This window comes from Psittacula echo, assembly GCF_963264785.1.
Source record: "Psittacula echo genome assembly, chromosome: 2".
Classification (NCBI taxonomy): Eukaryota; Metazoa; Chordata; class Aves; order Psittaciformes; family Psittacidae; genus Psittacula; species Psittacula echo.
The window spans coordinates 74214191-74228206 of NC_137737.1; the positions used below are offsets into that span (position 1 = coordinate 74214191).

Sequence of the window (14016 nt, forward strand, 5' to 3'; positions counted from 1 at the left end):
TACTAAAAGCGAGCAACATTTACACCCTCTAACTAGAGAGGGTTTTACATTCTGCTTTACATTTGAGTGTTCCTGCTTACAAACTCTGAAATTAAACCAAAGTCAATTGCAAGGAACCTGACTTTCCAAAGCGTTCTATACAAAGCAGTCATTTTTATTAAGCAATATTTCTGTGTGTTCATATGAGCATGCATGCATAGGTGCACACATGCAGAAAACATACTGTGGCCTTACAAGATAGCAACTGGAGAAGGAAGAATGGGGAGAGAATTGTTAAGCTGTGTAAAAGTACTTGGAGGGGGAAAGATGCAACTTCCTATACTATCTACTCAGAAACTGTTAGGGATGCCAGTTCAAGTACTACATTTTACCATCAATATATTTCAGGATTATTTACAGTTGCAAGAACTTTAAGTGCTGATGTGTTGAGCTTATGGGCTAACTCTTCAAACAGCTGTTAAGGACATAGCTCACTGTCTGACTATGATGAACTTACTCTCATATATAGATTTACCAGTCTTCCCATTGATTAAAATACAGTATGCTTACCATTTTCAATTTTGAACAAATAGGGAACTGAGTTTGCTTTATTAATCTTAATTTTGAGAAAAGCTTAAAGGTAATACAGTGCTTTGAAATGCAAAATGCTTGGGATTTGTAGAATTAGCAAACAATTCAGAATGATCTTGCTACATAACTATGTGGATTGCCACACTTCTAATTATGGTAAAGCATGGTAAATAGCATTGTTCTGTTTTATAGAAAATAAAACATGCTTTATAATTCAAGTGTTATTCTGAAGATAAGTGTCCCTAGCCTTGAACCTAAACAAACCAGTGAAATTTATAACTCAACTATGAGCTTCATGTTCAAACCAGCAGCAATAAAATCCATTTGCATCAACATTCAAATGGGAAACTATTGACTGAAAGCATTAACACAGAAGGAACAGAAAAAGCTGGATGGGCAAAGCTATGAAGCAGCTTTTAAGGTTACAGTGAGATACAGTGAGACATACAAAGCAAATTTTTACCCTGCTTTGAATCCTCTAGACCAATGTATAATAATTACTTATGCATACTGCACCTTAAAAATGGTAGCACATAGCTTCCTGCTCCTGAAGGAGAGAAAGGATATAATGACTTCAAATCACTTCTGTGTCCTTCCAAACCTTAACAGGTTTGGTAATGCAATCTGGTAGGCCCAAATCATGGCAGTCCCTGTGCTGCTGTACAGACAGACCACTGTGCTGCTTAGAATCTTTATAGCTCCAACAGCTGTCCTGCAGGTGACATGCTATTTATTACATTATCTAATTGCTGGGCTTTGCCATTCAGTAGCCTCTGAGGTGTCAAATTCCTTGAATGAAGGAATCTTCCATAAGTGAGGTGACTTCCCAAATTTATGTATTGCCATATATGTGTACCATGGCTACTAAGTAAATAGCAATATAATACTACTTGCAAGTGAGAAAAGTGTCTTCAACACAGTTGCCTATGCTTTAGTAAAAATTGACCTATACTAGGAAAGAAGCAATCAAATAGCATGCAGGTCTGCCTAAAAATAACATAAAGTTGAATTTGAAAAGAAGCTGCAATCAGGACAACAAACAGCCTGCTGTAACTGACATTTTTCACACATTTGGCTAATGCTTATTAAAAAAATAATAAGTGTGTTATTACAAATATAAAATAGAAACACTTTGTTTGTTAAATTAAAGGAAAAAAACCAAACAACAAAAATCCCAAAGCCAAACAACAACTCAGAAACAGTCTAAGGGTGACCATGGGCAGGGACACCTCCCGCTAGACCCGGTTGCTTAAAGCTCCTTCCAACCTGGCCTTGAACAATGCCAGGAATGGGGCAGCCACAACTTCTTCAGGAAACCCATTCCTGTCACCATTTTCATAGCGAAGAATTTAATTTCTTCCTTCAATCTAAATCTACCTTCTTTCAATTTAAAACCATTACCCCTTGGCTTAAAGATTGTTTTTTTTAAAGATGCTTTACTGCTACAGTAAAGAGCACTAACAGTTAAGTGTTCCTTTTTCCTAAGCAAATTTGAGATTTGGTTCTGCAGACAGATACAAGGTTGAAGCTTCAAGCTGGAGGTTCACTGCAAAGCTATCCAAATGAGTCAAATGTAGAAGAAACACTGAGAACAGAACAAAAAAATAAATGGACAGTGATAGTGTGATCACAAGTATGTCTAACATGCAAAGAAAAGTAATCTTTGTTCAGCAAGTGAAGTATGTCCCAGAGTTCTTGTATATGCCCCTTTTAATTAACACTTGATGAAACAAAGGCATGATAGGGGAAAAAAAAGCAAACATTAGTTAAATGAAACAGTTATCCTGAACAAATTTATAGCTATTAAGGGAACGATGAAGCTGTCACTAAGTGGCAAGTAAAGTAATCATAAAATAGTTTCATTTTTATAAAAAAACCAAAATCGATTAAATGTTTGTTTTTACCACCATGTTTGGCACCAATGGAAACTAGTTTGAATTACCATGCAAGTGTACTGTACAAGTATACACAAAAAGGAGGGAAAACTGCTTATTTGTGAATTAAGCTACTGATGTGTTTAATAGCAAAAGCAACAGTTATGTTTATCTACAGATATACAGAAAAATGTGTTGGTGATACAGCATACAACTGCACTACAGCTTCCTGCTCCATCACACAGTACACAACTTACATAAGTCATTTGTAATTTTTAATGCAACAGCATTATCTGAATCACTGTTTTTAAAAATAAACTCTACTTTTAAAATGGTGTAAAAAAAGTTTGGATAACACTTACCTCAAACATTCTAGCAGCTGTACATCGAACAAGAGCAGAAGTATGGACAACTCCATACCATAAGACTGTTAATAGCAGCTCATGATAAGCTGGGTTTGCACTAAAAGAAAACAGTTGGGCAATCAAAAAACCCACCTAAATCCCGAAGAAAAAACACAACCAAAACCTCCCAAACCCTGAATATGTTCTTTGCCTACAAAATGTAGTCTCTAGAATCCATTGCTTAACAAACCTACTCCAACTCCTTTCTGAAGGATACATAACATCTATCTAATTCTGAACGACATGCAACATGCTGCTGTCTAGAAAATATGCTGCACTTTAAAGTTCATTAAAAAAATAAACAACTTTAAGAATATAATTTTCAATACGTTATGACATTGAACTCAGTGGAAATACATCTTTTCATCTACAAGTAGAATATATCTTACTACTATGGAAAATACAAAATAAATTTCCATTTTATTCTCAATGAGTGATTTTTGCAGGTTTGTTGCTTTTGTTTGGCCTTTTGTTTGGTTGCTTTTTGTTTTACACTTCTGAATTTTTTACAACTACATTTTTAATCTAGAGAGTAAAAGTTTAAATTTTGTGAAACACCAAGGAATAAAAGCAAGTATACTCCTTTTTCACTCAGAGCATCACAGTTATTACAGACAGATTAGCAGCTTTTGATAAAAACTTCTGATGTATTTAGATCTAGTCAACTTCAAGGTATACTCTTTACCCCAGTTCCACAAAGGAAGCTTTCAGGCTATCAAGAGGAGCATGGGATAGTGAAAGCATGGTCATTACGTCTTCTAAGAATCCAACTAACAGCTTGCGGTCTTCTTCCTGAAAGAAAAGCATACAATGTTGAATGTAGTAGAAGTATTGCTGTGGTTCTGATGACCTACAGCTACAAGAAAGGCAAACTATGAATGAGAAACTCAATTTAGCCTTTAACAACCTTCTTATGAACTTCAAAAATATGGTTCTAAATGCAAGAACCTTCCAAAACAAACACAAAACAACACTGTCTTTCTGTATTTCATCAACTAAGTACATACTCTTGCATAACTTATTTGAAGTGTAAAGAAACTTTAAAGAAGAGTACTTAAGCACTTTCATGGCTCCTGACAGTTTGTGACTGCTCACAGTCCTCTAAACATCTGTGAGATGAAGGAGTATATTTTTTTTTCCTGTAAGCTATGTATATGCCAGTCCATAACTGCTGGTCACTGGAGGATTACCTAGTATTATTTATGGAGTGTTTCTTGTAATACTAGGTAACACTGAAATGTTAAAGACTCCAACTATGCTGCCCAAAATCTCGATTTACCTGCTTATCTGTTTCATCTATTTCAGGAAATTTTTCATCTATTTCAAAATTTTTACATTTGCAGGGGTCAGAGTTTAATGTCCGAGAATCCATTTACGGAATAACATTAATATTTCTGACAGAGGCACACAGCAGCATATCATCTAAATGTAGTGGACAACCTTACAAGAAAACTTGGCTTTTAAACGTGTTTACAGCTGCCCACTTTACCAGGTATCTTCAAAGCACAAGAACACTAAGTTTTCAAAGAAAACAGTAAGGCGGTTTTGGTAGAATATTTTTTTCATATTGTTATACATTTAAGAAAGAAACAGAAAAACAGACCTACCTGAATATAACATGTCAGGACCCCTGTTGCATAGATGGGAACTGTGGCTTTTGTTAGCACTCCGTTACCTGCTGTAGAATCTAACGAAACACAATGAAGAAATTAGCTTTCATATATACACATATGTGTATATGTGTGTGTTATACTATGTATTTTTTATATATAGAAGGTAGACATGTATTATGTGTGGCAGAATTGACCAGTATTGAATTAATACATGTGTGTCTTATTATAGTCACCTTTTTATATATACATGAAGAATTTACATACATATATATGCATATATACAGGCACACACATGCTAAAATAATGTTTAAGTGGTATTTGGATTTGAGATTTTATTTGCACTTTACACACACACACCACCTACAGCTTCAGAGCATTCAATTCAGATTAAGATTAGATTTTCAACATTTCGGATAACTTTTTCAGACTGCAATTCTCGAATTTGTTATCTGAACAAGAGATTGACATGTTTTCTTTCCAGTTGTGGTTTAAAATTAATTTTTATTCATTTGAGTGAAAAGCTACTTACCTATGTTTTCCTCAGACAGTCTTAAGATTTCCTGGAACTGTGGTTTTACCTATACAAAGGATGATGAATCCCACGTAAGAAAACCTGTTACCAGTGTCAATAAATTTAGGAGCAAATTAAGAGTAAAAAAACCCCAATCAACAAAAAACAACAGAAAAAGGACATTTTGAAGGTACAAGAAAGAAAAAAAATCTTTTAAAAGCATAGCCAACTTTTATGAAAATTGAAAGTATTACATAAGAGCATAATAATTTCTACTGAGTATCCTCATTGCTGTAGCAGTATTTAGCACTCCTGATACCAAAAGTTGAAGTCCCTTGGCAATACTCTTAGCTGGGCTTTAGAGTATATCGTTTTACATGGGGGGGGTGGGGGGAAGGTTCTTCCTTTGTATCTTTGCTCTCTAGTAAATACTTTCTTCCAAAATATAGCTGTGATAATCAGTATCAGAACAGTTTTATAGAAGGAAGGGTTTTAAAGATAACTCAAAGAAAGGGCTTTCAAAGACCAGAAACTGGTTTAAATCTTTTCTCTGGAGGCAGAACATAATGCCAACTCTGTTTTGTAATTTTTAGCTTTATGTAATCTTGTGTTTTACAGTTTGAAATGTTTTTGAATTATATCCAAAAGTTATTTTATTAAGAAAAATGATGTATTTCCTTGATAAAAATATTCAGATATCATCTATATAAATATTTGGCACAGGAAATGCATTAATTTTAAATTTCCAATCAAGTACAGGCTAGAGTACTTACGTACACCACAAATACTGAACAGTGTATCGTTTTGAAGGAAATTTTTAAATCACTAGAACTAGGACGGATCTCTCCCACTGTCTATGCCATTCACAAAGCAATATGACAAATACAGTTTTGTCAGGCAAGACAAAAAGGCCATTCCAAAATGGTCAAAACCCAAGGCCTTTGTATCAAAAGGATACAAACAAAGATTTAATAATAGCAGGCTTAAATGTACTTACGGAAAAGTATCAGTGTGTCATGCAAATATAAAGTGTGGGTATTCAGACACACTGCAATTATGAAGACTATATATATTATCAAGAGCTCTTTTTGTAGAATATTTAAGATAATATCTTACCTTAGTGTTTGTAAAAATTTTTCCAAATGTCCTACAAAGTCTCCAGAAAAATCTAGAGAACTCATGGACACAGGCAGTTGATGCTACATTGATCTTGCCAACTATTTCTATAAGCTGTGGTAGCCTAAAAATCAGGAAACAAAACAATATCAAACACTACTCCAATCATTCATTTCTATCCAGTTATATTTGCATAGATTTACCGGTTATATTGATAAATACATACATATATACACACACAGAGCACTACTGGTTTTTATGAAATCATGTACATGTTCTGTACAATTCCTGGCCCTTGAAGAAAGCAAGGGTTTAAGTGCCAGAAAAGTGTGACCTGTATTTTCAAACACAGTATTTTTCATGAGATATTCAGAATACAACAATCTTCACTTCAACAGAGAATTGACTACACACTAGTGCAAAGATAAAATAAACCATTTTCTGGAGCAAGAGGTTACTTGCATGTTCTGCTAGATAGCTGGTACTTTCTGAACAAAATCAAAGTCAACTCAGTATAAAAATAACATCATCTAAAAAAAATTCAATTTTTTTCCTCTCTAGTAATTCTTAAGCACAATCATACTTAAAATTCTGACGTTTAATAATGGCTAAACATAATCATGCTTAAGAACTATTAATTTTGACATATTTTAAAACTAGAAATCATGAGATATAAATGAACTCACAGCTGATTGACTACCCATAGCAAAGTCTCCCAGCCTGTGGTACCCTCATGTTCTAGCTGATAGTCGTACAGTTGCAACAACACTGCTAATTGTTCACGGCTTCCAATGATGATGGCCACATCCTGAAGAGGCGATACGGGTCGGGGAAATCTAGTGACTGGAACAGCAAGGAACAAGCAATCATGAACAAAAGAAGATGAAAATACCTTAGAGGTTATGTCAGTAAAGATAGCTAAGTGAGTCTGAGATTCTTTACTGCCTTCTGTGTAAGGTTATCCAATTGCTTTTTAAAAATCTGTGAGTTAAATCCATCTCTGAAGAGAGAAAATAGGCTTCACTTAAAAAGGGAAAATGCTGATACAGGGAGATTACGGAACTATCATCACCAGCATAGCTTCACTAAGGGCAAATGTTGCCTGACGAACCCACTGGTGTTCTATGATGGAATGACTAAATCAGTGAACAAGGGAAGAACTACAGATGCCACCTTCTCTCAAATAGAGAAATATGCATTTGATGGACAGATTTTTTGTTGGATAAGAAATTGGCTCAATAGCTGCATCAGGAGAGTAGTGGTGAGAGGCTCAGCGCTCAGATGGAGACCGGTGATGAGTGGTGCTCTTCAGGGATCTGTGTTGGGATCAAGAGTTTAGTATCTTCATCAATAACAGAGAGGAAGAGCGATTGCACCCCAGCAACTTCATAGGCCACACCAAGCTGAGTGGTACGGTTGACACGCCTGAGGGATGGGATGCATTCAGAGGAACGTGGGCAAGCTCGAGAGTTGAGCCCGTATGAACCTTGTGAGGTCAAATGCAAGGTCTTGCACTAAGGTCAGGGCAAGCCCCATATCAGTACAGGCTGGGGGATGAAGGGATTGAGAGCAGCCCTGAGAAGAAAGACTTGAGGGTGCTGGTTGATGAGAAACTCAACATCAACCCACAAGTGTGCGCTTGCAACCCAAAAAGCCAACCATATGCTGGGTAGTAAAAAGTAGCCAATCTTATGCAGTAGCAAAGATGTTGGTGCTTAACTTCTTCGCTGAATAATTTTAAGTATGCTTTACATGAACTGAGCATAATAAAAACAATGCTAGTGTAGCAGACCTTCAATGTCCACGTATTTTAATGGTCTCGAATGTTTTTTGGGGTCTTGCTTTTTATTTGTAAATTATTCTCTTCTGACAATTAATTTAAGTAATGAGTTGGAAAAATGCCACATATCAGAAATTAATAATTTACCTTCTATTTGTGGTACTTCTCCCTGAAGTTTAGCCTTACATGTGAAAGGTGCATTTTGTAGCACTAGTGCAAACAGTGAAGGAATCAGTGACTGCAAAGCAGACAGATACATGTGGAGTTTATGTTCATCCAAGCCATGCTCTCCTTCCTGAAAGAAACAGGACAGTTAGTTTTCAGTTTGCATAATCTGTTGCTTAGCCACGTTATTTCCTGGCAAGAGATCAACAAATCTGTGATGAGTTTCTACACAGACACACTAATTATATAGTAATTTATCCCAACCACAAGCTTACTTTGTGTCACCATCCAAACCTCCTTGTCACTTCCACTGTAAAGATTCAAGCAATACAGCCTTTAGTAGTTCATATCAATGAACATCCTGATATTCTGAAAGAACATTTTTCAGCACATTTTGGAAGTAAGAATCCTTGGTCTCAGACACCAATGCCTTTAAACCCCGAATAAACTAGTTGCCTGTACTCTGAAAACAAGCGTCTTGGTTAAGCGTGCTAGACTGTTGATACCCTATTTTCCAGACCTTTCCAGGTATCTCCCAAATCAAGTATGCAGACAAACTAGCTCATAATTGCAAATGCCCTAACTAAACCATTCAATTCTACTTTGTTTAATAAATATTGCACTTTATTAAAAACTACACTATGTGACACTGAAACCAAATTTAAATAAAGGGCAAATGCACTCAGAATAACACGTCATGGAGTCACAGCCACATGCAAGCATTTTCTGAACTGCAGTTTGATCATTAGGCTATATGGCAAAAACACTCTTAAAGAGCAACATGTTTGGGCAGTTTTGGTATTAGGTTTTTTTCCCTTCTTCCCAAGGACAAGTAACAGTTACAGAGTTACAACAAGAATCTCCAGAAAATTTCCCCCCCTCCCCTCCCCCCCCCCCCAAACATTGGGTAGCAATTACTTTTCTGTATTTTTTTAAAAGCCTGAAATTATAATAAAGACACAAAGAAAACTCTCCAATGTAGAAACAGCTGAACACATACCCTGAGCAATTTTTCGATTTTATTAAGTAGTGTAGGTATAAGATGGAATTGTAAATTTCCCAGTTCTGTTGTCCAGGCAGCATAAGCAGGTAAGAATACCTGATGTGTTGCACTAACTACACGTTCTGAAGGGTCTCCTAAAGCTGAAAGCAGCAGTTCAAAGCCCTGGCAAAAGACAATAAAGAATGTAATTATTTTCCCTAAATTTATACTGAAGTTTCTCACACAAAACATGCATGCTAAAGAAGATTATAATCAATTTTCGAAACTTTACACTAATAAAAAAAACCAAGGTAGTACATGAAGCCTTTGAACATATATTCCCACCTCATCTACAAATGTAAACAGTAAGTGGTTCAATGATCCTGCTAGTACTTTACAGTCAACTTATCAGAATCAGTACAAACACATTTTACCACTCTGCCTTCAAAAACTCAAGGACAGGATTCAAAGTTCTTCATTTTCACACTTATCTGAAACATTATTGGGCAGTATTAAGTTGTATTACAACTTAACAGGCTTTATTGTAGCAGACAATTCTCTGTTAGCAAATGATGATATCAAGCCAGCTAACAGCATCATGTGGGCAATTAAGTGGTATGTTCTTGAAGCAAATTATGAACTATTAGAGAAGCTTCTGTATAATGCTTACACCTTAGGTTCTAATGATACTTGTAAGTATGTGTTTTCTTTTTGTTCTTGGTGATACAATAAAAATCGACATTCATATACACATCAACATGTACTGAAGTATTAGGAAAGATATGAAATAATTATATAAGACATTTTCTACATACAGAACCCAAATCATATTATACCTGTTGATATTTGTCTGGATCATCAATATATCCCATAATGATGCCAAGGCTTTTGATCACAGCTTCTCGTACCAGATCTGCCTTATCTTCCATTAGCATTTGCTGAAGCATGGAAAGTACTAATGAACTACGAATTTCTTTCTGTTTGTAATCAAGAAACATACTTGTTAAATCCAATGAAACAAGAAATGTGGGTTTATATAAATTTTTTTAAAATCATTTGCACATCTATTAGTGCTCACAAATAAAATCCCTTCCTCCAATCATCGATCCCTTTATGAATATTACAGTCACAGTTGTCACATCAGAAGATGAATGAATATAAAATGTCAGAAGCCTCATTAGAAAGCCTTTTGTCCTACTAAGCACAGAACTCAGGCCCTTTCATTCCTATGGAACCAAAAGTAACTAACTAGGAGCAAAAAACTACTATAGGACTAGACTTAAAACAGAATCTTTAATCACTGCACTGGTAAACTAGAGAAGTGCTCAGGTTTTTTAAAAACTTAGTTTGTTTTCCCCTTTCTCTGAAGCTTCCAGTTCACCACTGACTTAATTTTGCTGCTGTTTCTGACTGACAGAAGTATTCATGGAACATTCCACGCTGTCTGAAGAATTCTGCTATTGAATGTCAATTTTTTTTAGAGATTATTTCCTCTATTGGTCCTAACTATCGTTAATCTTCACTGAAACAAAGATGCTTTTTTCAGAACATCCGGTTTTAAAAGACATTTTATAGCTAGATAGACCTGTATTCCTTTATAGTGAGCCATTGCCCCAATGTGATTTATTGAATCTCACATGTGAGATATAAAGTAGAAGACTGACTGCCTATGCATAACATACACACTTGGAAATATTTAAAATTATAGAGGATGTTTTCATCACACAACGGATTTTCACCTTGCTTTCACTAGCAAAGTATGTAGAGGCAGTATCAATACTTACTGGTAAGTAAGGTGCTAGAGCTCCACAGGATTCTGCTACCAGTAGCCGTCTCTCTGGGTATTTGTGGTTGATCTGGTAAAGAGAAACAGAATGGTTATTTGCTTTGCAGTAAACAGCATTCAAAATGCGGTTAGAATGAGCTGCAACAGAGAAGTACATCTGCACCTTTTTTATAAACACTGACTATGCCTGTAAAGATTGTATACGGGTACTAAGCAGCCTCAAATTCTTGCACTGAGGCATAAAGGCAAGACCTTGTCTAGCTGTCCTATAAAATAGAGGTTCTAGTAAGAGAAGAATCAGAGAAGCATGGATGTATATGCAGTAAAAGGAATGGTGGAAAGCAGCATATGGGCTGCTCTGCTTTCAAGAATATGCATAACTTGTGAGCTAGCACGTCATGAAGTATTTTGTGTTGTGTAGCCCTTCAGGACCATCACTCCTCTGAGAATCACACAAGTGCCCTCTAGTGTTTTAAGCCAAGCAGTGCAGTGTAGCTGCCTCCGTCTTGTGCAACTGAGGTCAAAATATGACACACACATATTAAGCCAAGAAGCACTTGCATGCTATTGAGGTTCTGCCCACAAGTCTAGCATAAATGTGTAACACCTCTAAAATGTGACTGAAAACAGCTCGTATTCCCAAGAACCTCTTGATACCATACTACCTCCCCTTTCCACTCAAAGCTTTTTGAAAACTCTATTCTTACAAATGTAATATTGACACTTTGGAACCAAGTTTGCATCCCCATGGAGTTAGCTTTAACGGGCAGTGTAATGGTTGAACAATGAAACATGTGACATGTTTCAATATATTCTGTGACAAAAAAAAAAAAAAAAGTTTAAAATGGTGAGAGGGAAATGTGAATAGTTCGATCCTGTCCAAGATCCCTAAAATCCATGTGAAAGTCTGGAGCAAGGAAAGCTTACCTTGGCAAAGAACTATCAGATTAGGAAACATTTAAACAAATTGGACGTACACTGATCTGTGGGCCATGAGGGGGATACAACCCTAAGCTGGCTGATGTCACTGCAAGACCACTCTTGACAATCAACAAAATGCTGTGCCAATGACGGAGGTTCCTGAGGACTGGAAGAAATCAAACGTCACTGCTATCTTCAGGAAGGGCAAGACAGAGGATTCAGTGAAACACAGGCCAGTCTGTGGCCATTAGTCCCTAGAAAGGTGCTGGAAAGCATTTTCATACAAAGAAAGTGGTTGAGAATAGTCAGCATGAATTTATCTAGGAAAAACCATGCATGACCAACCTGATAGCTTTCCAAGATGACTGGCTCAGTGAACAAGCCATGAGGAGTGAATATTTTTATGCTGACCTCAGCAAGACTTGATATCATTTCCCATAACATCCTCATTCGCAGATTGATGAGGTCTGGACAGTTCTGGATTTCCCAGCTACAGAAAGACATTTATTTTGGTGCAAGTCCAGCAGACAGACATGAAGATGATTAAGAGACAGGGTATCTGACGTATGGGGCGAGGCTAAGAGCACTAGGGTTGTTTGGTCTTGAGAAAAGAGAACTCAAAAGGGATCTTATTTATAGGTATAAAATTAATACCTGTATCTACCTGCAGAGAGGTAAAGAACACAGAGGTGCCCAAAGAAAGGACAAGAAGAAATGAAATACAAGAATTTCTATTTTACTGTGAGGCTGGCCAAATGGAACACGTTGCCCAGAGATCTTGCGGAGCCTCCCTCTTTGGACATATTCAAAACCAGACTGGTCTTGGTCTTGAGCAACCTGCTCTAGTTGACCGTTTCAAGCAGTGGACTTGGACAGCAAGATGTTCAAAGGTCCCCTCCAAACTCAGCCACTCTGTGATTTGCTCAATTCTACTGGCTTAAGAAAAACTATAGGTGAAGATATAGTAACAAAAAACTTTGGACAACTTCGGACAACTTCTTATCTTGACTTTATTTCCACAGCACAATGAGCAATGAATGGCACCTGACCACTGATGTAGTATTAATGTCTTCAACTTTCTCACTGTTCTGATCTGGAATCACTGAAATCTCAAGAGCAAAATGTGGCAAAAAATAGTTTGAAAGAGACTTAAAATGCAAAAATCATAAGACTCAGGATTTAACTGAAGTCTCAAACATTGGAGAACAGTCTTTGAGCATGTCTATCATCATTTTCCATGCATCAGTAGGCACCTGCAATGCCTTTTTGGAAGAATGGAGATTTCATAGATGAGAAATATTAAAAGGTGCACAACAGGCTGCTTTAATACCTGTAGCATCTGCGACTTACGTGCCATCTTCCCAAATGCAAATTCCCTGCTGGTAACAGAGACACACTTTGCCTTTTGGTGCTTTGCTTTCCTGACAGAAAGAGCAAAGACCTGTTTTAACTGTTCAGGTGGACTGGCAAGACAGTATAAATAACACTCCTGGTACTGTGAAGACACACTGACACGCTGGAGTGTCCAGACTCAAGTTTCTTCAAGGCTTGTGTTCAGGGAAGATTATTAGCCTTTGGAAACCTAAACAGAACTAATGTTTACTACCATTTCTCTTTCTCTTGTCTTTAAGAAGCAGTAGTACAATTCTGAAAGTCAATTAACTGGTCACTAGTTCTGAGGGAACTTTCAGCATTCACAGAGCCTTGATCTAAACTCGGATGAGCCAGCTACCAAATTTTACCTGCAAAGAGCAGGTAGAAAGATTACAAAGACTAGCCAAATAACTCTGAGTTCCAGAATGTGTGGATGAAAATGCTCAATCTTCTGAGGGTCCAGACCTTTGCATCTGTAAATAGATTTTGACTGGAAACTAACTGCATGAATGCTTTCATGATTAAGGCATCTACTGAGAAAAGGTAGAAAATTATGTGTATTTGAGTTTCTTCTACAAACTCAGTCTTGTGACAATGAGATTCAGCTGGTATTTTGCTGGATAAAATAATGGCCTGTTTTCAGTACTGCAAACAAAGTCTGGCAAGCTGCATTAAATAAATGAATGGTGACATATGGCTTGGCAGCCTTATACGCTCTATTGTTACAGTTGGACTTGTTTCTCTTTTGCATCAATTAGCAAGAAACTGGTATGGTGAAGGTGTGCTCTTACTGAGGTGAGACTGTTCTGTTCTTTTTTAAGCACTGCTCAAATTTCATGAGAAGGACTAAGAAAAAATGTGATTATTTTCTGTTAAATTGCTATTGACTTGAGGACTTCTTTTAATCTACAGATACACCA

The 14016-nt window shown here is 36.6% G+C and overlaps 1 protein-coding gene across 7 annotated transcripts in view; it reads right to left on the minus strand.

Moving 5' to 3' along the window:
* RELCH (RAB11 binding and LisH domain, coiled-coil and HEAT repeat containing) overlaps positions 1–14016 on the minus strand; it is a 73695-nt gene that overhangs the window by 12897 nt on the left and 46782 nt on the right. For all 7 annotated transcript variants that reach the window (XR_013956205.1, XR_013956206.1, XR_013956207.1 and 4 more), the window contains 10 exons: positions 10800–10871; positions 9852–9992; positions 9034–9198; positions 8016–8163; positions 6775–6931; positions 6089–6212; positions 4991–5039; positions 4456–4535; positions 3534–3640; positions 2807–2906 (listed from right to left, as the gene is read on the minus strand). Coding sequence is in view for 3 of the 7 variants with exons in the window: in XM_080610128.1 (XP_080466254.1) it covers positions 2807–2906; positions 3534–3640; positions 4456–4535; positions 4991–5039; positions 6089–6212; positions 6775–6931; positions 8016–8163; positions 9034–9198; positions 9852–9992; positions 10800–10871 (1143 nt within the window). In the remaining 4 variants the exon portion in view is untranslated. The remainder of the gene's footprint in view (positions 1–2806; positions 2907–3533; positions 3641–4455; positions 4536–4990; positions 5040–6088; positions 6213–6774; positions 6932–8015; positions 8164–9033; positions 9199–9851; positions 9993–10799; positions 10872–14016) is intronic.